The following is a 27,907-nucleotide window of genomic DNA, read 5'->3' as shown; positions in this document are numbered from 1 at the left end:
TTCTTGACCTTAATATCTTAATCTTCTGTATCTTGTGCAATTTTAGTTGTAGTCTAACATTCAATACATCTTTTTATTTTCAGATTTTTGGCCAACTGCCGCTTTTCATGCGGCACTTGGACTCAGCGTCCATTACGAAATGTTCGCTTTGGGGAGTTGTCTGACTTTTCGCATTCTTGATCTTCTTCTGCATCATCAATCATTAGTGTAGAGAGTTCCAGGTAAGTGTAGTAGAAAACTGATGAAAAACAGTTGAGTATGAAATATTATTTGACGCCACCTTTTCGAATTTTTTGCCGCATACTATACTTGTGTATCTTTTCCTTTTCTTTATAAATTTTATTATTTAAAAATCGAGATGCGAAATTATGTGATGTTTTTCTGAAAGGGGAGGTGAAGAAAGAACTCGCCTGATTAAAAGGAATATTAGAATTAAAGGATATATTAATACTATTGTAAATTTTTTCCTTCAGTACAATTGTTTTGCTTTTCAACAGCATGCGTTATTTGTTGCTGTTCCCTTGGATTATGGATAAAAGCAAAATATCTTTGAAAGCTGTGTAAATTAAATCTGTAAATTCTGTGTTGAGAAGTTCCTTTTCTGAATTTAGGGATTAAGTTGAAAATTATGAAAATGAAGTAAAAGTTTCTAAATATTACACTAAATAATCTAAACGGGAGAAAATGCAAGCATGAGAAATACTCGAATAAGTACGGTACTAATAAGTAAAGCGAAATTTTACAAAAAAGAGTTGAAAAATACTTTTAAATTTCTTACAGCCACAAATTGTTCTTACGGTTTATAGGTTCATATTTCAAATGTGTGTTACTAAAACTAATTTTCCTTTGATAACCTTTTGATTTCTTTAAGATGACAGAAAAAACTTTTCGTTTGTTAATAAAAATATCATTTTGTGATCGAAGGACTTTGCCCTGTTTTATTCAAAATGCTTTCTTAAAAGTGATAATATTTTATTTATCCTGAAAAATAAAGAAATAGAACAACAATTTCAACATAATGAAACTCGTATATTCCTTTCCTCATTTGCAATGTTCATTTCACTTAAAGATTATGACATATACTCTGTGTTTCCAAAGAACAGATGTCAGTTTCATTGGCATTGATCAGATAAATGGAATAACAGACTAAACAGAATATCATGTTTTTGCCTTATGCTTTTTCACACGCAGAAAGTTCCCAATTTGTTTGTGGGCGGAAACAGCGAAAAATGTTACTCGCATTTTGATGGAAAAACATATTTGTAATAATCGGCGTATATTTCATCATCTTGCTTTCTGCTGTTATTAGAATATGTTGGCTGTTGATATGGTTACTAAAAACGAGGATTTTTTTGCCTGACGGCGAACAAGCGATCATGCGCTTAGAAGACGACCTGATACAGACCAGTACTACTTCTACAGATGGAGGCCTGTATTTAATTGATAGTAGAATTATGATGTAACAAACATACAATAAATAACAAAGGCTAGAGTAACTTGATCAAGAAACTGATCATATTAAATGCATGATATTGGAATGACTTAAGAGGAGGTCAGCTGCATCCTCTTATCCCTGTCTCGTTGATCAGCAAGACCTAGCACTACTGAGAAAGGCAGCTTCGCAGATAAGAAGTAAGCTGAATTTACTTAATATCCCAGGATTAGCAAAAGCTAGGATTAGTACCAAAAACTGTCAAATGGACAACTATATTTACCCAAAAAATCTTGCAATAATTCTGATTCTGTAGGGTTCAAACTTGCCACAAGAACAATAAACCACTTGAAAATAGACCAAAATCAGTATGCTATGTCTGATGCTCTAGATAAGGACATAACGGACTTTACCCCAGAAGAACAGCGTGTGGAGCAGCAGCCAAAAATAAAACGTCCGGAATAGCGACAATTATGTTAAACCTTGGCAATCAGTTTTAAGGATTTTCTGAACCATCCGGCAAATAACACAGATACAAATTTTCTGGAAAAATTAAATGGCAAATGCCTAAAAATTTTACCATTCACAGAAAACAACCGTAGGAAATAAGCGCTTTATTTTCCATGCTATGTTATCAATGTTAAACATAACAAAAACATTAAATTGGGGTTTTCTAACCACAACTGATAAAGAAGATAAAGAAAAAATTACTACAGCCCGCAATGAAAAAGCATTTGCCGTTCAGAAAATTGCACATTTAACACGCTGCAAGACTAAGGCTCCCATGCTGCTGATTCTGGCAAATATTATGCAAAAAGGCAGTGCTGTAAAAAAATTTGTAATCTCAGGAACTGTTTTATTTCTCCATTACTCTTGAGCAGTTAATATCCAAAAAATCAGGTACCCCGATGGCATCATTCATCTGATAACTGTTATCTCGAATCTCAGTGCTTAAAGTGTGCCTTATTGAACAGAACGCTCGATAGCCTTAGGAAAAAATGAACAGCCCAAGTGCAGCAATTGCCAAGCCGTCGGCTTGGTATCGTAAATTCCCGAAAAGTAGACTGAAATAACCAGAAGGAAGATAGTTTACTTAAACACGGCATTAGTTATTCTCAAAGTACTAAAAATCAAATTACTAAGCCCAACGTTAGGTCTCATGTTAAAATTAATAACAATGACCAAATCTCTGAATTCCTTAACTCTAGATTCAAATATTTGGCAAACACAAGCTGCTTTAATGAATAAAGCGTTTAAAAATACATGCCTAAACTTTCTCAAATCCTATATTAATTTCGACCATTTCCCTCAAAATGAACGGCTCTGAAATCGGTCCCTTCGCCCCACTGCTAATCCAGGTTATTTTGTTGAATTCACTTTCAGCCAGTCACTAAGCTCTTCAACCGACCAACCACAGCACTCTACTTCCTGATGTCAAAGCATACGTCACTGCAGCACTCAACACCTTCAACGCAGTAGCGCAGTTCACTATCGCGCCAACTTTCGAACAATATCAATTATATAGTATTGGAAGATGATAGGTTTATCCCACCACTCGCTGAGTAACTGTTGGGCTACTATAACTTTCTTCCTAACTAATAGTTTATTGTACGTACTTAAAAAAAATATTTCTATTCTTTTCCATGTTTTGATTTATAATTTGTAGTAATTAGTACATGTTCTATTTATACACAGGTTTTATTTTACCTATATTTTAACTTACATCTGTGTCATTATCTGTATTTTGTTCTTAGTATTTGAGAATTTAATACTCTGTACAGGAATGTATATTTTGAATTTTTTTCCCTGCACAGTGGTGTTGCATATAGTTTGATTTTATTTCTCGAGTCCGCCTGTCACTAGTGTGGTGGTTTACACTTCTGTCATCCTATTTATTTTATAGTTGCATATCTGAAATTTAACCCTAGAGCTACTCGTCAAGTCATCACTGCATCAGGATAACGATTACCTTTTTCTTTCATTTCATCTTCTTTGGAGCATTCACCTGATTGAACTTTAAAGTCATGGCTTTTTAGGCAAATCCTTATAGAGTGGTGTATACGAGCTAGATTCTCTTAGGAAGTCCTTCACGAAGGTATACCTCCCCTTAAGCAGATAGCCCTCTAGATCTTTGCCACAATAAAATAAAGCAAACCAACCGTTTAGAGCGAATGGCGACCCAGTCGGGCTATGTGCTTGAACATCTGTAATATATCCGTATATGCACGTATATTCAATGCTGCACGTCTCGTTGGGACACCTATTACCGACTTAGATTTTATCTGTAATGATGAATTTTCAGGCGCTCCCTTAACCTCATTCAGAAAATAATTGCTAATGTCGTTTTACAACCCATTACAGCCAGGACTTGACTCTGCCCAACGTGTGACTGGATTACCTAAGCCACTGATGCTATATTTTACGTATTTCGTTTTTCAATGCAATGTTCAATTTAGCAACAAAGACTTAGCAAATGATTTCTGGTTTAGAATCTTGAGAAATCGTAATGAGTACTGGTATTGAGTACTACAATACTGAGAAAACATCATTCCACGAAATATTTACGCTTTTTTACTCGCATATTATACCTATGACCTGAAAGCATTTTCATATTTGAAGAGAAGTATGGTAATATATATCGATACATTTGCAGAGAGTATATGTTTTTTTAATGCTGAAATGAATTTCTTAAGTGAAACTTAAATAGGATTCTGTCAAGAAAAAGGATTCTTTTTTCTTCATTTCTTGTGTTTGCAATATATACGCAATTTACCAACGATACAGATTTTCTACCTTTTCTCTGTCAACCCGATAAACATCTTTTACAGAAGTTGTTTTCACACTCTTTAGACGATTTTGCTTTGCTATAAAAAAATCGTCTGCTTGAAAATTTTTGTTTTAACTGAAACTATATTTTTCAAAGTATAAATTAAAACTGCTTCTTGGCAGTTGTGTTTTTGTGCAATGGATGGAAGGCTATGTTTCTACTCTTTCCAAAGAAACTTATTCGTATGCAGTTATTAAAAAACTTTGCGAAAGCTATCGTTTTTCGATATCTAAAGCTACAGTAAGTAATATTGTCAACAAGAAAGGAAACAAACACCAAAGTTTGGCTTCAAGTGGAAAACTTTTTCCGTACACATATCGAAGTAAAAACGCAATCTTTCGAATGTTGTAAAGGTAAGAACTTTAATGTTAAAAGAAAATCCGCATATAAACTATAAACAAAGAACATGTCAACAAAAGAATACGTCAAGCAAACAATATGTCATCTATAAACAGTGATTAATGCTGATTTAAATCTTAAAAAGTCAAAAAAAATAATGTGCATCATATTTCACCATGACATATCGCTGAAAGCAGAACACGTTGCAGAATTTTTTTTTTTTTTTTTTTTTTTTTTTTTAGAAAGATTTACCCGAACAAAATTGGAAAAATGTTGTCACAATAGATGAATCTTGGGTGCATTTAAACGCCTGCGATAAAAAGAGATTAATTTATTTTTATCAGAGAGGAGAAAACAATCTTAAATCATGGTTCAAATAATCTAAAGAAAGTTTTTCGAAGGGATTTATGATTGCTGCTGGTTTTTCATATGACGACAGATTAAAAAAAAAAGAGATTGAACAAAAATGTTAAGATTAACCCCATATATTATCAGATCATACTTTATACCCAATTTTCAAATATGAAAAAGCCTTTTCTTTAACCACAGTGTGACTGCATCAAGACAAAGCAAACAGCCACACATCAAAATCCACTGTTAATTTCCTGAAAAAAAAGAAACAAGAAATGGGTGTCTAGGCCATAGCCTTCACGCATATCTCTATAAAATCTCCTGATGTATCACCTATGAATTTTTGCACTTTTGGACTTTTAAAAAGCAGATTGTTCAAACGTCGATCTGCAACCTTCCTTTGACTTTGGAAAGCTATTCAAAGGGAATGCGATAAAGTACCTTTTCCGATACTAGGAAAGGTTTTATTGCCTTGAGATTTTAGATGGAGAAAAATAGGGAAGAATAACGGCTATCAAACAGAACATTTGAAACACAAAAATGTGAGGAAAATATTTGTTTAAATACGATGAAAATCATCTAAAGAACGTGCAAACAGCCTTTGTAAATACAACAGACATTTAAACTGAATGTTTGGTGCATTTAAAACTGTATGAATTGTCTGCATTTGTAACATTCAAAATGATTTTAAGGCAGATATTCAAAAGATGCAAGATAACAATCTTCATATTTAATGCCATAAAGAGAACTTTCTGTATCTAATATGCACACAGTTGCATTAGATTTGTTCCGAAATGCATATGAACTGCATTTTCCCCCTAAAGTTTCACGACCAGTTCATCTATCCCTTTCCTTTAATATACACTTTATGTGACTGAAACATTTTGAACAAAAATCCAGGATTGGATCTCGTCAGCAATTAGATGTTAAAGAACATGGGAATCCTGATGACACTTAAGCTTACTAGAATTATCAATGATATGCTCTACCTAGGCCACTTTCCCTAGCCCTGGAAAACAGCAGTAATCTCACCCATCTTTAAACCTGGCAAAGCACCAATAGATCCTGCCTCGTACAGGCCAATTAGCCTGCTCTCTTCTACTAGCAAGATGACAGAATATGTCATGCAGCAGAGGCTACTCAAGCATGTTAACGACAACAACTTAATGGTTGATGAACACCATGAAGTTCAAGAAAATGAATTCGACGGTACATCAGTTGTATCGAGTTACTAATCGAGTTGTACCCCTTAATTGCTCGGAACAGCGTTTTATCTATTGATAATAAATTGCTCGTTTACAAAACCATGCTACGTTCTATAATTACTTGCGCCTGCCCTGTCTGGGGTATGCTAATGATACTGCAATTAAAAGACTGCAAGTACTGCAGAATGTTGTACTAAGACAGGCTGTGGATTGTCCGTGGTTTATTAGGAACTCGGCAATCCACAGAGAATTCAAAATACCAGAAATATATGTCTACATGGCAACCCTTGCCGAAAGATTTTTTAGTAAAATGACACTAATTCAATACCCCACTAGCCAGATGTTGAATTATGACTATAATGACGGGGCAAACAGAAAGCGACCGCTTGCGGTACTTAGACATCTACATTAATCAATATTAACATCATGTGAACGAGAATTACCTAAATATCAATATCAATATATATATATATATGAAAAAATGAAAAAAAAATCTAATAACTATATAGTATGTATTATCTCTTTCTGTGAATAACTCATATGCCTCAATTATTATTTATGCATACTTCATACCTTGTGCTATATCCATGTACCTATCACCTTGCTATGCACACATTGTATACAATTATGTCACCTCATTTGTATTTTATGTATATATTTCCCAGATCTTGTGTTTTGCTTTGTTTAATGTCGTCAGATAGATTTAATTATGTATTTATGTATGTCACACATTTGACTCTCTGAGATTTGACTCTGCAACTACTGGCATTCCTTTGCTTTGCTCGGTACCATCCTGTACTTAAACCTTTCTCCGCCTGAATTGGCCGGTCGGCTACAGCCGTAGCACGCTGGTCTCTGTCGTCTCATCATATTTTTCGCCATGGACTACCCGTAAGATTATGCCTACCTTTGCTTCATCTATGCCTTTCATCTGCGTTTAATTATTAGGACAACTTACGTTCGAAGCTTCAAATAATCGAAAATTTGCATCTATATACTCCGAGGTAGCGCCAAGTTGCGCGGGTACTACACTGCGAACAAATGTTTGCCTGAGTCGAACAATTTTGAAAATGTTATGTTTAACGCAGCCACTTCTTTTTTTAATTTCGACCAATATGAAGGTTACATTTTTTCACTTTCGTGTAACTTTCATTAACTCCTTCTGATTTTAATGCAATTTAACTCACAACAGTGATAATGAAATACATAGTTTTGGTGTCGATAAGGAAAAAGAAATATTATCAGTTTGAAACGTTTTTTCATTGATTGATTGCTTCCAAGTAAACGCCAGTGGAAAAGTATATGAAATATGTATCTCAATTTGCATAGATTTTTAGCACTTTTTATGACTGTTTAAAATAATTCAGAAATGTACATAATGGTGTGAAGTACTGCCTCTCGTAATAATGCCTTGCGGCGGGATTTACAAGACTAAATAACCACGAAATGGTGTTAATAACCTACCCGCTTCTCCATTAAGTTAATCAACGTTTCCTTCAAGATTTGCTGGAAAAAAAATCTCTCTCTGTGTCTTATAAAAGAAGATTAATTGTAAAGTTACAGATCTAATCGGAAGATTTAGGCAACCAGTATAACTTTACTGAAGAGGTTTTACTGATGTCGAAAGCGAGTGAACGAAAAAAACAAAGACTCGCAATTTTTATTCACAAAGTTTTACAACATTTCAAGTATTTGCAATAGCTAAATTATAAAAATCAAATATACTCTGTAATATATTATGTTTTTTTCTTCTCCTCAAGGTTTTCTTTTGCCATATCTGTGTTTGGAGTTGTTGCGGTCAGAGCTGGAATTTCTCTTCAAATTCAAACCGACTTTACTACAGCTACGGAAGAAAGATTTCTTCAGCCTTGACGAGAAGTCCTGTAGTGAAAGTCCGGGGTAATTTATTTTGGATCCCTGCCGGCATTTGGAATGCGATAATTGCCCAGGTGTCATCATGGATTTTCGAATCAGCTTGGATTACATAGTGGAGAATCCGGATTACACGAAGAAATTGGCAAACGGTGAGTAACGACTTTTTCGTCATTAATATTTTATTATTATATATTAAACTTTGAAATAATATTAGAACACGTAATAAAATCGAAATAGTTTTAGCATCTGGATTTAATCATCTATAGAATATTTATATGCTAGTAGTTATGAAAAATAGCACCCTTATTTCCATCTGTATTTAAAAAATTCTTATGATTTCTGATAACTACATAATAATCAGCTTATAAAAAAGTAATTTTGAGTCATTTTCTTTTACTTGTATTAGTCAAAATAAGTTTTGTTAATAAAAGACAAAAGTGTTTTAATTCGCTTTTTTGAATTTGAATGTTATTTACATATTTCAGAGAATTAATTCTGGGTATATGTTTACTTTCACATATTTTATCTGATATATGTATGGAAAAGAAAACGTAACAAAAGTTAATAATATTTTTTAATATAATTGCTTCCTTATACCTTATAACTAGATATGCTCGTGTTATGCCTTCGGTAACAGCTATCGTATGACTGGCTATAGAGTTTGCTTTAGACATGAACTAACAAGTGATTACAATTAAATAATCAACTGGTGAAGAAATTCATTTGTTTCTTGATAATTGTTTGAATGAAGAATTCATTAAAGTCCCAGATATTCACATTTACTCCTCCCTCGCTGCATGCCTTCCTGGTCCAACTGGAAAGCATGTCAGGCTAGCAATTGGGAGGATTAGAGTCCGAACTCCGAGAGCAGTGCTAGTGTTTCGCATTCCGTGCTCCGAAATAAACCTAATGACTCTACATAATTATATATTTCTTCATAGAGTTTCCGTGCGCTATTGTTTAAGGCTTGTTTTCATAGTTTCATAGATACAGTTTTACTTCGGAACGAAAACTATAACAATGAAAACACAGTTAAATATCCATGGAAAATCTGTCAGCATGATTAGATAAAATTAGATAGATTGTAACGCAAGTAGAGAATTTTATTATTTAACATTCTCTTTTTCTTTAAAAATATATATAAAACCAAAACAAGCTAACATTTTTTAATCTGATGTCACTCTTTGTAGATCTGTCAGCTTGGTGCTTTTGCAATGATATCATCCCAATATTGCGTTTTGAATTAAAATAATTCTTAATAAAAGAGAGAGTTGATTTATTTTCTTAGTGGTATTTAAATAAAAGCATTTCATAAATTCCACACATAAGTAAGTGCTTTCAAAAGCATTTTCCCTTTTTAGAAATCATATAATGTTCCGGAAATCATTAAAAGGTAAGTTATATATTTTCATGTTATAATTAAGACAAGAGTTGAAGACTGGAAACAGACCATGGTTTCACAGAAACGGTAAGAAACTTAATTTAATCATGGTAAGTTACCAAGCTCTTATTGAAAAGATAAAGGTTCGTAAAAAGGTGGACAAGTTAACCTTCATTCTCTATAAATGCATTTCATGATAATTTGGAATTTTAAAAATAAATTATTAACTGCTAGGAAAAGGATCAGAGATGAATTACCATGCATAAATATGGGTCCCCATTTATCTTATTATTTTAGATTTTCTATTTTTGGTTCATATGTATTCTTATGCAATAAAACTTCATATATTTAGTTTTTTGGATTCAAGAGTTAATCGAAAAATCGCACTTTTAGTCTTTTATATTTATTTTAGACTTAAAACTTTCAGTAATAGTTTATCTTGGTATAGTAACAGTTTCAGTATCATCATTTTTATTTGATATCTGATTTACCTTTATACCTTAGCATGAAGAAGAACTGGTTAAAAGAGCCACTAACTCTTATTCCAGTCAAAGGGTATCCACTACATATTTTGAATCTACGTATGTGTTTTGGGTGCTCAGTTGATCAGTCGTAAGTTATTGAAAGTGGAGACATGTAGTATCACGCGAGTAAAGAATTACAGATTTAAATATGCTATTACCCTGTTTTATAGATCAGTAATCGATTCAGTATCCATATCATATATACTTAAATCACCTCTTTATAAATATATAGTTTATTATTACCAGAAACTATCTAAAAATCAGCTTTTGTTTCAATGCTCAGTTTATGGCAAATTTCAAAATAAATAACATATTCCAGAATTTAAATTTTAAATTTTAAGTGAGGGGAAATTTAAAAAAAAGTTCGTATTATTTTGTTCAACTTCTCAGCGAATATAAGTTGCTGATAGAAAAGAAATTTGTCTTCGTCGGCCACGCTGTCGTCGCACGTATGCTAAACTATTCATTCCTGATTTAACAGCCCACCAGCGGCTAAGCGGTAAAGTCGCTGAACACTGGTAGTTCGGTCCGAGGTTCGAATCCCGCGAACGGGCTGGCTGCATGGTCGTTTTCTTGGTTTTCCCCGTGTGTAACATGTATACGAGCCAGTTTCCCTTAGAAAGTCCTCACGAAGGCATCCCTCTCCTTAGGCAGATAGCCCTCGAGACTTTGCCATAATCACACACACACCTGATTTAACAAACTTATATTGTACATAAAATGGTAAAAGCTGCAAGCTACTTAAGTATTCAGTTTATAGTTTGATATAAATTGATATGAGAGCACCTATCGCTTTTGCCGGTTTTTGAGTTAAATTATTAAAAATATGTTTTTGTTTTCTTTTGTCTACAAACTATGATTAAGCAGAAAGAATTGCCTGTGTATTTTATATTCTCACTGTCTTTTTTTCACATTTATATTTTATAAGTAGATATTCAAATACACATTGGTAATTTAATGCTATAGGCGAACCAATATACTGCAGTATTTAATGCGCTTGCTTGTACTTGCAGCTCTCGTCTTTCTTATTGTGCAAATTTCTAGGGCTTTGGTTAGACGCGTTGCATTAGAGCAACATTTTCAAGTCAAGAGTACTTCGATTCTTCGAGCATAATACATCGACTTTCAATAACTTATAGTGTTAAAGTGCCATCCGCAAGCACTTAAGCTCATTTTAAGCAATGTATGTTGTATTCTGACTGACTTTTTTTCACACTTATATTTTACATGTAGACTTTCACACATACACATTGGTCATTTAATGCTGTGTTCATCGTACACTGCTAATAATTTAACGCCCTTTGATAGCTAGGTAATATAAATCAGTATTCTTTGCAGTACTAAACAAAATGCACTTGCTTATACATGTAGCCCATGTGTTTCTTAGTGTATAGATTTCTAGGATGTTGGTTACGCGCGTTACATTAGCGCAAGTCAAGAATACTTCGATTCTTAGAGCCAAGTACTTCGATTTTCAGTGACTTATAACATTAAAGTGTCATTTGCAAGTAATAATCTTCATTTTACGCAAATTATACATAAGACCAAATGCAATGTCATTGTTTTCTCTCAAAAAGTAAATTAGTTTGAAAATATCGTTTACCACCTTCTCTCTTTTCACTGACTAATGATATTATAATTTAATTTGACTTGATTTTCTAATTATATTATTAATTTAAAATCTGATAAACTACAATTAAAATATTATGGTTAAAAATTAAACAAGAATAAAAAATTACAAGGCAGTGTATATCATAAATTTCGAAACAGTAGGACAATAAATCACTCCGTTCTTGTAATATTTCTGAAATAGCCAGTTTGATATATGTAGAAATTGGCCATCAAGACACCATTATCTGAGTATGCCTTCCTTCTGTTTTGAACTCTTGTGACATGACACCATGGATTAGAATTCGGAAGCGTTTTCTCTTAAAGTCGGTAGAAACGAACAGAAGTACCTGATTTCGATATCTTTTCCCGTTGGTGAACTTAAGTTTTCTATGACTGTGACAAGGATAAAAAGAGAGAAAATAATCATTCAAAATTAATTTATTCTGTTAGAGTTAAAATTTCAGTTATTTTGATGAAATCGTGCAATATACTCATGCAATGCCAAAAGCTCCTGCTGCTTAAATGCTGTCGGCTTTTCTTTATAAACTCAAACCGAATTTCATCACGTATGTATTCAGCTTTCTTCCTGCCTCAGCGGTTAACGCCTTGTGAAAATAAAGTGAACAATATACCTTAAGTGACTGTGATTTTTATAGGTTAATTTACAAAGCATTTATGTTTTCTTATATTTACTTGTTATAAAACAAATTATTGTACACACCCAGTTCCGCTAAGGTAGTTTTCCTTCCAGATGCACAAAAACATAACATACCTAAAAACGTGAATAATTAAAAAGAAAACAGATAGTGTCAAACTTCAATAAGCTGAAATTAAAGGAAGGCGAAAGAAGACTTTCTACTAATCCAAAATTGAATTTTTCTAGAAAGTCTGATTTTAATTTAAAATTGCACTTTTCGACATTCAGTTCGGTTTATCGTAAAGTTATTGAAGTTCGAATAATTGAAATTCTTCTGAAAATATACTTAACAAAGGCAACATTTTCTATTTTGCGTATCTCAAAGTATATTTCATATTATTTTCGATTAAACTAAAAATTTTAGTCTATGGAAGCGAAGATAAAGAAGATCTGGATGCCTTGAGCAGTGCTTTTTCTTTTCAGTCACAGATCCTTATGAAGAGTTTCGATAATCTTGACAACTCCTTGGTGAAAAATAGGTACTTTTCTCTTCCTCACAAATGAAATGTTATTATTTTTGAATGTTTTTGAGAGAAATGTTTTCTTGTTATGAAGATGAAGTGGTACAAAATAGGAGATAAATTGTACTTAAAGTTAATAAAAGGGGGTAGTCAGTCCTTCACACAAATTATATATCTTCAGGAACAGTGCCTTCTCAGAAAACAGATAAAGAGCTCATTTTGATGCATGAGTTCTATTTCTAGCTGGCTTTTTTAAGTGCTGTTATAATGGCTGCTTATCTTCTCGATCCGAGGCCCTGATACTGATTTGAGGCAAAATTGCCGTATGACTTTTGCCCAGCTCCGTGCCAGTTTGATCGATGACACTCTTGGGAAAGGAATACAAAGTTCTCTACCCCACTTCCTCTCCATCAGCCTCTCGAGAGGCTTTCGGATACACGGATTTTAAGAGCCGCCATCCCGCAAAGACACTATACATTTACAAACATTTATGTTTTATCCAAGATTTAAGCCCAACGATATAGAAGTCGTATTTCTAATCACTATTTCAATCATAGCGTAATTTTTAATACTATCAAGAATATTAGAATTCAACTACAGCTGTGCTCCATAGTGATTCATATGTAACACTTTTCGAAGATTGCCAGAAAGGTCTCTGGGTGCTCCTTCAGAAATTTGTGGACCCCAGAGAAAAAGAATCGACTTTGATTATGGTCATCTTTCAACTCTAAATCATAAATAAAGTGAAACATAAAACATATGACATTTTTTTAATACTGTATATCTTATCATTTTGTATTGTGAAATGCTGAACTATTTATATCTAAGATCGAATTTAACTAGAGTTTCCGTTGAAGCATGCAATACGAAAGCTAACTAGTTGACATTCAGAATAAGCGAAAATAAACTAAGAATTATTTTTTGAGCAAAATATGAAAGCATATTAAACTTATTATATTACCTATTCTGGATAAATCCAACAGCTACTTTTCTTCCGCATTATCGCATTTTAAAACAGTGAAAAAGTAATTTTATTGATTTATTTTTCATCATACCACTTGTTAATTGAAATCATATCATTTTACTAATGTGAAATCACTAACAGACTATTAAAATTAAATACATGCAGTAAGCTATATACTTGCAAGGCATTCTTGACAAATATCCTTGTAGTGGATGTTTAGCACATCCAGCTACAAAAGGAAGATCCGTATTTCGATTCCTAACTAGGGTACCGTTAGTTTTTTTACCTTTCATTTCCTAGAAAACCTAAGAGTCTGCACATATTTCTGAACGATAATTTAACACAAGGACAGCGGTATTATTACTGTCTATTGTTTATGAAGATGTTTCAAACGTTTTAGCTTCACATAGCATTCGACATGCTTGTCAAAATATACTCGTATGCTAAACTAAGAGAATTTGGAAATTATGCATATTTTTACGAAAAGTATTGAACTAAAGGTACTAATTATACCGCCGAAGAATTATGCAAATATTTAGAGTTAAACACATAAGCGTAAACGTGCATGTCCGCGGAGAAGTGATTGTGGAGAGGATTGTATAAGAGTATGAGTGGTTTTCGGTGATTTATGTGCTGATACTCTTTCTCGACATTCGCCGTGTTTCTCGCAAAATTTAGCTAAATCTGGCCAATCACAAGATCAGGTGGATACAGAACCCAGTGTAGCTCCCAGTGTCGTCTGCAATTTGTGGAAACCGTTTCAGGACACTGGATCCATACTGAGAAGACCTGAACAAGGTCTACAACGACTTATGGATAAATGACGAATGAGATTCATCATTTGGTACTTTAATCGCGGTGACACAAGACAGCTACAACTTCACAGCTTTCACGTGAGCTGTCCACTGAAACCCGAGTTTCAGGGACTACAGTTGTCGAAAGGCTTCATGAGGTAGGGCCGTATGCAAGAACACCCGCTGTTTGCGTCCATCTCACAACAGCATGCAAGGCAGCGTGTTTAACATGGTGCAAACAACATGAGTCATGGACCAGACTTCAATGGAGCACCATGCTTTTTATGTGCGAGTCGAGATTAAGCCTGAACACAGATTCTCGACGTACCTCTATCTCAAGAGAGCCTGGAACACTACACAATCAAGGACGGCCGCATACCTCTGCACTTGCTTGACAAAGGCTCTCTAACTGCTATTAGGTACACAAAGGCAATCTTACAGCCCTATGTTCGATTTTTCAGGGCCAAAGTTCATCCTGTGTTCCTGTTAATGGACTCCAAAGCACGTCTACATAGGGTTCAAATGGTCGATGATTAACTCAAAAGTAAGGATATTCACTGCATGGATCAGCCAGCCAGATCTCCTCATTTTAATCCTATAAAGCATATCTGGGACGCTCTTGGGAGGGCAATTTTATCTCCCCATCCCCCTCCGAGAACCATCTCGAAGTTGATAACAGCCTTGCTGCATAAGTGGGATTGTCTGCCACAGAAACGCCTGGCCTGACTGCCTCCTGTCCAATAAGCCATCCCGGTGTACGACTTATCTGGCTACGAAATGGGACCGACTATACCCCATGTTACACTTATTTTCAGTTCGATATCACAACAGGAGTTTCTACATCCCTGCAGTATGAGCTTTACAGATACTCATGCGTACATAAAATGGATTTTGAATGGATCTGTTTATTTGTTTTAAATATATATTCATGGCAATTTCATGAAAATCTGTCTATTAGTTTTTCAGAAATTTGACATAATTTGCAAATTCTTATAATTTTGCACATGAGTCTAGATGTGTGTGTTACTGTAACTGATCACGTTTCGCATATAGTAAAGGGCTACGCAAAAGAGAACGGCTGACAATAGTATTTGTCTTACATAAAATTCACAAACTGTTTTCATAATTACATGAGGATAGTGTAAATATTTGAAACAAAGTTCAAACTATATTATTAAATAGTTTAGGACACAATATTAATAGAAAATTGAGGTTGCTAGCCAAATATGCATAAAATCCTTTCAGAAAAATATTTTTCTTAAAATGATGCATTCATTTTGCTATTTTCGAAAACAGTGCCCAGTGTGTCACTAGAGATAAGCTATAAAAGCTATTTTCTTCAAATATTTTTTATCTTACCGAAAACATATTTCACGAAAGAAAAAGGGAGAAGAATGAAATATTCCTATGATGAAATGTTTCATAACATACCATTATATATGACTGTTTAATGATGGTAAACGTTTGTAATAATAGTTGCCAATCTTTAAAATTTGCTGAGCACTTATGATATAGAGATAAGAATGTCATAACTTTTTAATAAGTATTTTATGTTGGTGCATAATAATCTGATCTCGTACCCTCTCTTGGAGAAGAATTACGTGGTGAAAATGTAGACTAAGTAATTTTTTTTTCTTTTAAAGTGCTTCGAAAAATGGTTTATTGCTTAGAATTCGCACGTTATGTATTCAAAAATACCTTTACTGCTAAATGTAAGCGTTGTTTTTCTCAGAAAGACTTTATTTCACATATACTTTGCATAAATTTACAGACAAAATATATGATCCCAGAAAAGACATTTTGCGAAAAACCTAACCCTGAAATTATGAGGTGTCCCATGGTGGTTACGTGACTTTCGCACTTTTGTTGGCGAAGCAAACAAAATACGTTTTCCCAAGCGTTTCCAGGAAATTTTTCATTCTAGGAACTGTAAAAAAAAATATGTCGTGCAAAATAAAAAAAATGGCTAGGATATAATAAAATTACGTGGATTCGTAGGGAAAGCGAAAACAAAGCCACTCGTATGCGCATTATCAATCAGCAATATAAACTCTTTATGTACACTGTACAAAAAAAAGGAGGGAGGGGGAGTTCTATATCTCTCGTTCTACTGGGCCAATTGACGAAATTCAAATTGCGTTTTTCATGTCTCGAAAGTGCGACTTAGGATATATATTAGATTTATACATATACATAGCAACTGTTCTAATATAAGTATTTTGATACAAAATTCGGATTTTTTCTGAAATGACATGCCATTTTTTTTTTTTTTTCCATAATTCGATTCTGTGACTCATTATGCCTATTGGTGCGAAATTTATGAAGAAATTTTAAAATTTATATTTTCGCATTTTTTTTAGTTTGCGCCAAGAATGATTCACTTGGCGAATTTCTTAATTAATAGCAACCTATTTTCCTTTCCTTTTTTTCATTGTAAACCAACGGAAAAAACGTCATCGTTCATTATTTCATATAATTTTAACGTTTGCGTAAAAAGTGCGTAAATCCCATTTGGCATTATTATCACTTATAAAAAATATGCCAAATTTCAAAACGCGCCAATATGTAAATTCACGTATATCCTGGAAAATTTTGACTAAAAAAACTCTAATTTTTTTTTGCAGGTATCTTAAAATAGATTTATGAATAAATCTATTTTAAGATTATGATAAAAATTTTATAGGTTATGATTCAAAATTTTTTTTTGAAAAATTTATAAAAATTATTTAAAAATACAAATTTTAAATGTAATTCATAAAAATGGGTGAATTTTATTTAGAATTAACCTAAATTTCGAATTCTGGAAGAAAGAATCAAGTATCTTTAATAAAAAAAGAGATATAGACAAAATATATCTCAAATTCAATTAATATTAAGTAACTAAAATTTTGAGAGCTAATTTTTTAAAAACTACTCGAGCGATTTTTGCAAAAATTGGTAGTTTGACATAATTTGAGTCGCAGAATTGAAATATGGAAAAAAATTGGCATGTCATATCGCAAAAAGGTCCAATTTTATGTCGAAATACCTATATTAGAAAAAATGCTATATATAAATCAAATACATATCCTAAGTCGCGCTTTCGAGACATGGAAAACGTAAGTTGAATTTCATCAATCGGCCCAGTAGAACGGAAGATACAGAACTGTCTTTTTTTTTTTTTTTTTTCCCCGCAGTGCACATTGCTTTTGATAATTTTTTTTTTTTTTTGGTTTATTTGATTACGGCAAAGCACTCAAGGGCTATCTTCCTATAGGGAGAGAAGCCTTTGTGGAGGATTTTCTAAGGGCAACTGGGACGTATACATGTTACACATAGAGAAAACCGCAAAAATGCCTATGCGTCCAACCCGTTCGCGATGATTCGAACCCCGGACGAGCGACCACTGTTCAGCGACTTCACCACTCTGTCATTGTTGGACAATAATGTATTGGTAAAGAATTCTAAATACGTAATACGGCAAATAAATGTTTTTGATGTTCATTTTGAACAATGGAACTTTAAGTGTTTTTTGTATTGGGCTTCCGAGTAGGCTCCGCTTTCTGTTATCAAAAATATAATAATTGCTATCAAGCAGTAGCATGAGATGTTTATAAATCGGTTTTCCTTATTACCCCAAAACCGGTGCTTCACATTATTGCATAAATCTTATTTGTGCATTATTCAACAATTTTAAATGTAACACTCGTGTCGAAATACTTTAAAGTTTTATATAATTGCAAAGTATAAATTAGTTTTCTAATATTATAGCCACTCACTTATAATCGTCAGATGTTGCACCTAATAAAAGAACCTGTATATCAAATAATATGCAAGAAACGCGAAAAGACTCGCTAGAAAAAGTACTCTTTCCTTGTGTCATTCACATTTCTAATTTTTTATTCAGATCAGATTACTGTTATTTATTGACAATATACTCGACTTAAGTCTCGTTATTATCCATATAATAGGTAATCTAATTGATAAAACACTGCTGATGACATTAATTTATTAGAAGTTCAACGTTCAGGTCCCACTGAAGCAAAGCCAGGCTCGATAATCGTTTGAAGCGTCTTGCAGCATGGAGAAATAACACTAACTCATACATTGAATAATATTGTCTGCTTAAAAGATGCACTGAAAATAAGAACTTCAGTAACATAATTTACAAAAGTAACAAGAGGGAAAATTTCTAGCACTGGTTGCGATTCTTAGCCTTAAGGAAAAGGAATTTCATGCAATATTTAAATTTATAATTATTTTTTAACATTTTCAAAAGATAAGGGACATAGAGGACTTTTGAAAAATAACTTCATGTGAGTCTGTATAACACAAGTTGTTTCATCATGTTAATCCTATAAACATGATGACGAAAAATTTTTAACTATCGAAGGAGAAATAAAAAAATAAATAAATTATATGCTTCTTAAAAGAATAAAATAATAGATTTCAGTTTAAATTGAATTGGTGAATTTTTGATTTAATTGAATCATACTGCCCCGTTTGAAAACTGTAGAAAAAAATTTGCTAGCAACTGATAATCATTATTTACTTATAAGAAGCTGAAATCTTAATCTACATAGCATTTCTTTTTTGAAATAGTATTTTTTACACCAATGGAAAGCAATACTATTTTTTCACCAATGGAAAGCAGTTGATCCACTATAAAGCCAGTTATCCAATTAGAGGAAAACAAGACAACATCTATTGTTTCAAAATGTACTGTAAACAATAGATAGTCAATGTTATGGCAAACGTAATTTTACCAGTTAAATCATTACTGCATATGGAGTGGAACTAAATAAAATTGGCTCTTGAGACACTGATTTCGTTGACTAGTAATTTTTCGTCTTTGAATGTAACTCGAAGCTCTTTGCGGTTGGAGATGCAACCACTGCGCTAACGTAACTGACAGTAAGTTTCCTCAGAGTTTTTACCTGAAGATTTAAACTCCAGGTAATTCTCTCTTGATCATGTATTTGATCGTGAGGTGATTACGTACGGCTTTCTTACAGTCCCTCTACTGTTTGTTCCAAGTGAGATATGCCTCGGCCAAATTGAAACATCGGGGGGAGCCCCATCTGCGTATAGAGGTTATACTTTTCCTGCGTTTAGGCTTAAATTAGAATGCGAATTTTAGAATTATTTTTGTGGATGAGCAATAGGTAGACTGTTTTCATTTCTACTGAAGATATGAATTCGAATGAATTGTATACCTTGACCTGGAACTTAATCCTGAGAAGACAGAAGGAAAATGATAAGCTTTTCGAGGAGGGGGAAAATAAATAAAAGTCTTTTCTTTTTGATTTTTTCTTTTAATGAGGCTCATTTATATGCGAGTTTACGCTAATTAGGTCTTGGTATGTTCTCCAGTTCAATACGGTACGTACGGTATGCAAGCAGTAAATCTAATAAAGAAGACAGGAATGTCTAAGCTATGAATATGAAATTTAAAATTCGTTTCCTCGAATATCGGGTAGGTTTGCCTAAAAACGTGGGGTAGATTTATGGAACAGGCAGAAGTTGCTTTTTAGGGTGTAAATACTTGTTACTGTCACTTCTGACAATTTATGAGTAACTACACATGCTGGAAGTAGCTACTCACGCTTCCTAAACTATTTATTTATTTATTTTTGAAAACTTCACGTGCCCCAAAAGTCGTATTTCAGGCTATTTTATTTATTGAATTCAAACCATTTTACCTGTTTGATTTTTTTCTTTCAATTACTCTGTTTTTTCCTCCCCGGCATAACTGTCAAAACAAAAAAACATGCTGTAACCATATATTCTTTCATTTTGCGTGCTTGAAGAATATTTTATGAGCTACGTTGGATGCCTAGCCAATCTTTAGACCTTTCACTGTTTTCCAGTTTACTAAGAAAACAATATGCTTTAATTGTTCATAACTCGTCGTTCCATGACAAAACTATGTTAAATATTCCCATATAAAGCAATTACTTCATATCTGCTTAGACATTTTCATTTTTGCGTGCGTCAGGAATATTTTGCGAACTACATGGATACTTAGCCAACCTTTAGACTTTTGTCTGTTCCAACTTAGCAAGAAGACGGTGCATTTTAACTGTTCATAACTCGTAGTTTTATGGCATAATTATGTTAAGCATTCCCAAGTAAAGCGATTATTTCATAACTGCTTAGACTTCTTTCAAATCGTAAATTGGTTCAATCCTAATAAGCGTATGAAAGAATTGCGACAGCAACGTATAGGACCAGATTAACAATTTTAAATGCCCTAAACACTTAAAAGATTACTCCTACATACGTTTACATTGTACTTACAATTTTCCTATTTTTTCTCTTTCTTGGTTTCGCAGCGTCATATATTCTAAGGTAAAACAAACAATGAGAAATTTTTGCGGTACCTCTATCTTTATCCGTAAGTACCTCTATCTTTATCCGTAAGTATCTTTATCCGTAAGTACGTTTTTACAATGCTCCTTTTCTTGATACCCTGAGCACGTGCTTGTTTTGCTTAACGGTTAAAGATTACACTTTTTTAAAATATTTAGAAAGATCTGTTTCATATGCCTTATAACATTTTTATTCTGAACTGTAAGAAATTATTTACTGGTACAGAATGTGTTGTACACCACTTCTTCATTCCCCCCTTCCCAAAGGCTAGTAAATTTCTTAAGTGAAGTCAATATACGTCCATTTTAAAAAATAGGTATGAAAGAGAATTTCAAGCATCACTTTTTTTTAATTAAGAAGCAAAATTAAAATTTTAATGCTGCTACAAAATGAATATATTTTTTATAAAACAGGCAAAAGATCTTTCAAAAGCAAGTGTTTCATAAATGCAAAAATTACTTTAATAATAATATAGATAAAAAAATGGGAAAATACTTCTGCAGGACTAAAAAGGCAGTTAATTAAATTTATAGCATGGACTAAATATTCGTTTTCTTTGTCTTCTTTCAATATCCGGCTAATTATCGGGAAGTACAAAGTTCGAATTCCGGTGAGCATTTGTCATATTTACTTCTTCGACTAACCTAATAACTCTATAGTGGCTCCCGAACTAAAATATGATGGATTTCGTCCACCACCATGAAATGGCGTTTGGTTCTTTTCCTTCCCCAGCAGCCCTTTAAGTGGAAAAGGATGTAAGGTATTTTCTCCCTGCTTATCATGAGTCTTCGTAGTGTAACTGGAAACATTTTCTGCCAGCCAATCAACAGATCTGGAGTTCGAATTGCGGCAAGGGCATTGCAAATTTTCATGTTTCTTCCTTCGACAAACTTAATGACTTTACAAGAAGTTTGGTGATTGATATTTCATCTGATGAAAAAGGAAAAGGGATTAAAAGGAGGAAAGGATAAAAAGTCATATTATCAAACAGATGAACGACAGTGGAGAATTCGGACGCATGTGCTTATGGTTGCTTCGGCAAAGACTTTATTCCTCTAAACCGTATGAATAGTGGGAAAAGTTGCTTGGATTGTACGAGTCTTCCTAATAGACCAGTGCTTGGTACCCTTTCACTGCTTCGTACCACATATTTTGTGTTAATCATATTTGTGCTTGAGATATGTAATGAAGTGGCTGATTGCAAGAAAAATAATTATTTTATTTTTTGTATTAAAACTGCCGTCAATAAGAAAAATTAGCATGTATTAAAACATGTAATTAATAGTACAGTGTAATGACAGGTAAAAAAAATCAAGATTCGTGTTAGGTAACACAATAACAATATTCGTGGTTTCTGAGACCCTAAGAATAGGTCGTTTAAGAATTAGAGGAATAATTAAATGACACTACTTATAGTTAAGTGCTTCAGTTGAAATTACGTCATTAAATGCTTAAACGTTCTCATAAATTGTAGGAATAACAGGATTATGGAATTAATTTTCGGTATATACTATTCTAATTCCTTAATCCAGTGGTCTCAGACTGGCGGCCTGTGGACCGCATGTAAACCCTAGAGCAATTTTATATGGCCTGCCATTACATTTCTTTTATGTATTTGTTGTAAATGTGGTGCTTGCAGTTTTGGAGATACAGAGATTTGGACTGAGCTTATGAGTGCGATTTCTGTTGAATGGCAAAGCGATGAAATGAATAAGTTGGAGCTTTGTCCTTGTCACTCTATGCTTTTACGCCAGGCTACGTGACTGGTGTAAGGTGGGAGAACTTCCCACGTCCGTACATTCAGTAAATTTAGTTGGACACCGACAGTTGGTGGTACTTCAGTTATTTGGTGTTCCCGGTTCTTTCTATAGGTTCTTTCTTACGTCATTTACTAGTTAATTGGCTGAAGGCACAGCTGCGCATTTCATATCGCTATAGGTACACTAATAAAAAGCTTGTAATTCTGTTTATTTGTGCTTGTTATTAGATTTACCTTATATCAGTACCTATGTTTGGAATAATACATAAATTCTGAATACTGCTTTTGAACGAATTAAAAATGCAGCCACCAGAAATTTCCTGCTTGTACCAACCTTTAAATTTAAGATAGGAAATAAATATAAATTAATTTTTACGCTATTAAAAGTAGTGTTGTTTATAAATATTTTTATTAATATTCAGTAAGTGGAATTTAAAATTTAGTTATTTTTTCCCTTCTGCCTAAAATCACTTTTTACTCTATTAAGAAAATTTTTCATTTTGTTAAAAAAGGAATTCCAGACTAGTCAACTGCTTTCAGATCATGCATTCGTCCCGCATGTAATTTGAGACCACTACTCTAGTCCATTAAGCTATCCCATAACGTGGTTCGCTGCCGCATTTAAAATTGTAATTGTATTTTTTATTGGTTTTTAATAGAAATATAAGCAAAATATAATCATTACATAACAGCAAAAATGACATCTCGTTGATATTAAGGTGCAAAAATATTCAACATAATCTCATTTCGCAATGCCTCACAGTCATGCCATTTCTTGTATCTTAAACATTTAATTACATTCATTGTACGGGGAAAATAATCTGAAGGCCTCAGCTTCTGTTGGCAGAGGTTCACAAAGCGTTCATACAAAAAAGCATCAGCGGTTCTCAATTTTTTGAATAACACTTACCATCTAAGCAAAAATTGAAAAACTTTAACGCCACCACTACATTTTACAATGACTGTCTTTCAACTTCTCAATAGAAATATATAAAAAATACTGTATCTTGCCATTTGCACAACCTATTGGCTATTTGTATTAAATATGCACATAAAATATTAGATTAAAAATTTGTTATCATTTTAATTATCAAAATTTAAGTTATACTAAAATTTCTAAAACTTAATGTGAATTTTAGTGAGAGAATTAGTTAATTCTGTGCAGAATTTTAATAGTTCTAAAATTTAGTATAAATTTTGGGGCTGTTAAAGAAAGATCAATTTCTTTATGTCTGGTCTTATTTTACTTACCTTTAACTGTAAATTAGGATCCACTTTTAAATTTATTCTGTATTTAATTTTCAAATATAACATGGAACAAAATCATTGTTGACACAAATAGGTTGTGCAAAAAAGCATTAAAAATCTGATAGCTGTATTTAAAACGTGTTTAAGTTCTTTTTTCCGTACAGCCAAAAGTTAAAAGTGTGTTATTTTTGAAATCTTCAGTTAGAGTTCGATCGCAGAAAATTTCTATCAACTGTTCTTTTTCTTCAGGAGATTTTTGAATTTAATTGTTAAAAATACTTTGTTCCTCTGCGTACCACCTATTTTTCTCTTGCGTACTACCGGTTGAGAATCGCTGATCTAGAATAAAGATTATTTATTTCAGAGGCTTACAGTGCTTTAATTTCTCTTACGGCCGTCGAGAATATTTCATAATGACTGAATTTCAGCTATGGAATATTAATTGCAATGATAGTTTCTAATTTTACTACATCAGCACTAAAGTATTCTGTAGCTATGAAGGGATGTATAAATAAACAATAGACTGATGTTTTTATATTCACTGAAGCTGAAATACAAGTCTAGTTGAAGTTCTCAGCTTGAAACAATTCTGAAGCAGTTCTTAATTTAAAATACACTCTTTTGCAAAAAAATCGAAGCACGATGAAGAAAGTGGTTGTTTTTGATGAAATTGAATATGTGTATAGCTCATACACAGGTAATAAAATAATTAAAAAATCAAGATCATAGTACCTGTTCACGGCTCACAATCACCCATTGAGTGTTCAAATTAGTAGTTGGTGGAACCGCCCCTGGCGGCAATGCATGCTTGAATTCGTTTAGGCAAGGGGTGGTAGAGATTCCTAATGTCATCCTGCGACACATTCTGCCACGCATTCATCAGTTGTCGCTCCAGATCTGCGATACTTTGTGGTGCCCGAAACTGGCGGCTTACCATGCCCCAGACATGCTCGATTGGTGAAAGGTCTGGTGAACTTGCTGGCCAAGGAAGAGTATCAACCGCACGGAGACAGTCCAGAGATATGCGAGCGGTATGTGGCCTGCCATTATCTTGTTGGAAAATGGCCCCACGATGACGTGCCATGAAGGGTAATGCAACCGGCCGCAGGATGGTATCAACAAATCGTTGAGCAACAGCTCAAACATCTTTAACAAAAGATGTACGGAGAATGACTAAAGATGACCTGCTGTCATAAAAAATAGCGCCCCTCACCATCACACCAGGGGTATTGCACGGTATGGCCACCCAGCTTCACGCAACCCTACAATGCGACCACGTTCGAAGTCGTTTAGTTGTCTGTAAGGTCTGCGATATCATAGTAATGGCATCTTTAGTTGCGTCTTTACGGAATTACAATATCAGTAACAAAAAAGGATAAATTTTCTGCCTCTGTTACTGGTTTTATACTGCGAATTGCGCACTAGAAATGCGCGCTATGATCGCAATTCCTGTTCGTTTGCCTTGAAACTTTGATCATTTGCATGTTCGAGCAGGATGTTTTTGCATACTAAATTTCGTTACCATCGCAAAATTTCTTGGTGCTTCGATGTTTTTGCAAAAGAGTGTATTTTGATTTAAGTCTTCAGTGCAATATCTCTGGATGGAGAAAGGATAATGATATTTGACCTACCTGCATTAAGAGGAAAATACTGAAGATTATGCCTTCGGTTAATTAATTGGATTCAGTAACACAGTTAAACTTGAAGTCTCCAGTTTAGTCTTCTGAAATAAAAAAAAAAGTACAAATTTTACTGTTCCGATTCCCCCTTTTAATTGTGGCTGAGTGGCTACAATTGCCGAACATAAACATTTCGCTATTGGTTCTATTTCAGGCTTTTGTGTGGACTCGTTGAATGAAGTTTCGTTTCCGAGGTTTTCCTCAAGAGTAATGTAAATATGAGCCGTTTGCTATTAAAAGTACTCCACGAAGGTATCTCTAACGGGGTTTTCTATACCGAAATAACTTAGTCCATTGCAATCCGTTACTTAAATCGTTTTCAAAAAAGAAACGTAATTGAATCCTTAGGCGCTAATTAAAAATTTAAGTAGCTGTTTACATTAATTTTGAAGATTTCTTCATCTTTTATGTCCTACAATTTCTTTTTTAGAATTACTCTTACTGATGGATGAATTACGATCATTCGTACTATTTACTGCATTCGCTCAATGCAATTTCGCTTTCCAGATATTAAGAGAATTAAGTGAGTTTTTCTACGTAACTGCTTGGGAGTGGGAAAAGTGGTCATTGATTTGAGGTAGAAGTGCAGTTATCTGCGAAGTTTTAGAAAAATTATAATTGTTGAGTATCTTATTCTATTGCCAGTTTTTATGATGTATAACATCTTTTCAGTCTTTAGGCGATTAGAAATCGATACGTAAATAGCTTGGTCACGAGTATCATACTGAAATTAGACAGACCTCGTAACATTTGAATAGTCTTTGTCTCTTTAACAGCAACGCAAATTGCTTTATAACCTTCAAAATATTATTAGAAAATCTTATGAGCTAATTCCTGTCAAAAAAATTCCGACATGATAAACATAAAGATTGATTACGAATAAAAAGCTTATAAAAACAATTTTTCTATGCTTTATTCAGCCTCATTTTATTTATAAGCATGTATTATCTAGCTAGTAAAAGCACGTAAATGTAAAATTTCTAAAAAAATAATCCTTTAATTATGCGCAGCTGCAGAAACAGTTTTTAAATATAACAAAGTAGTTTTGTTAAAACACTCAGATTGAAATCAAAGAAACAAACAATGTTCTTTACACAATTTAAATTGGCAATTAATTTAAAACTTTATGATAATAACTAATGTTGTAATCATAAATCGTTAAGTAGTGTTAAAAGAGAATAATTAAAATAATTATTGACTTTTATCTCTAGCTATTCATGTGTAGTTCCATTATTAGTTGTTATTACTTCTATGGTTTTAACATTAAGTTTTAAATTAATTGCGATGTTGAATTTTGATTGAAATAAACCAACCCCAAATTTTTAAACCAAATCCCAAAATCACTCAAACAGAAACCAACAAAGAAGCAATGTTATTTGTTTCTTTGTTTTGTTTCTGTTTATGTATTCCCTGAGCATATCTACAAAGAAATGCAACTTTAATTTTCAATAGCCAGCTCTCCTTTTTAATTTGGTCATTCCCCTTTCCATCCTTAAAATAATAACTGCTTTTAAGAAACCTCTCTAAGCTGCATAATTTCAAAGTTCAATCTTTTCACATGATTCTTACATAATATGCTTGACGCTGAAACTCAAACTAGCCAAGAAAGATGGAGTGGAGCCACGGCTGAATCTTTCTTGGATTTAATTTCTAAAGCCTAACCTGCCATTCCTTCTCTGCTTCTATCGGCTGCAAGCTTGCTATCTGCTACTTTTCTTGCTTACTTCAAAAAATGTGAAATTTCATTAAAGAAAGAGAGCGCTTAGCGCCCAATCATCTGTGTCTGCATCAAAAATGTGATGTCAATAATAAAGTAATTGCTCAGCTGGCCTCGACGACTATTATTATCTTTATATAGCAACATCTAAATCTAAATCATAACACATCTGTGCTGATAGAAGGAGTAAAAACACTGCATTTTAGCGCTTAAAACTGAGCGTAGGTAAAGATTTTCGTGGTCGGGCTTTGCATTAGAAATTGAATCATCTGGTCTCATTTGTGAAGTTTGTAACAATTAAACTGTCAAAATTTCAATATAGCAGCTATTTCACATTCAAGGCGCTAATTTAAAATGTGCAGGGTCAGTACTGTACCAATACGTTAGTTAGGGGGGAAATTAGGCATATGCATAAATATATCTGGGATTAAACGCTCACAACAAAAACAAAAAGTGAAAAATCGCAAGTGAAAAATCGCTGTTTAATGAAATAAGCATCTTATATTTTTGGGGAAAAGTATTGCTAGAACTGTATATGAAGTAAGAATAATTTCTCATTTTTTAAGAAGTAAACTACGGACATGGTTGTCGTTACTCATTTTAATGACAGTGAATCATTCACTTTCATTTTATTTACATGTAATTATATTGTAACACCGCAGATTAAGAGAAAAATATTCACATGTAATTTA

The 27,907-nt window shown here is 33.3% G+C and overlaps 1 protein-coding gene across 1 annotated transcript in view; it reads left to right on the top strand.

The window, feature by feature from the left end:
* LOC118195464 (uncharacterized) overlaps positions 1-27,907 on the top strand; it is a 210,775-nt gene that overhangs the window by 44,623 nt on the left and 138,245 nt on the right. Inside the window, exons 2-3 of the mRNA XM_085807142.1 lie at positions 84-221; positions 7,915-8,178. Coding sequence (XP_085663268.1) covers positions 8,112-8,178 — 67 coding nt within the window. The 5' untranslated portion in view covers positions 84-221; positions 7,915-8,111. The remainder of the gene's footprint in view (positions 1-83; positions 222-7,914; positions 8,179-27,907) is intronic.

Source organism: Stegodyphus dumicola, chromosome X1 (genome assembly GCF_044657685.1).
Source record: "Stegodyphus dumicola isolate Sdum_Otavi_A_Nest chromosome X1, ASM4465768v1".
Lineage (NCBI taxonomy): Eukaryota > Metazoa > Arthropoda > Arachnida > Araneae > Eresidae > Stegodyphus > Stegodyphus dumicola.
Note: the sequence above shows the minus strand (reverse complement) of the source record. Positions and strands in the feature narration are given on the sequence as shown.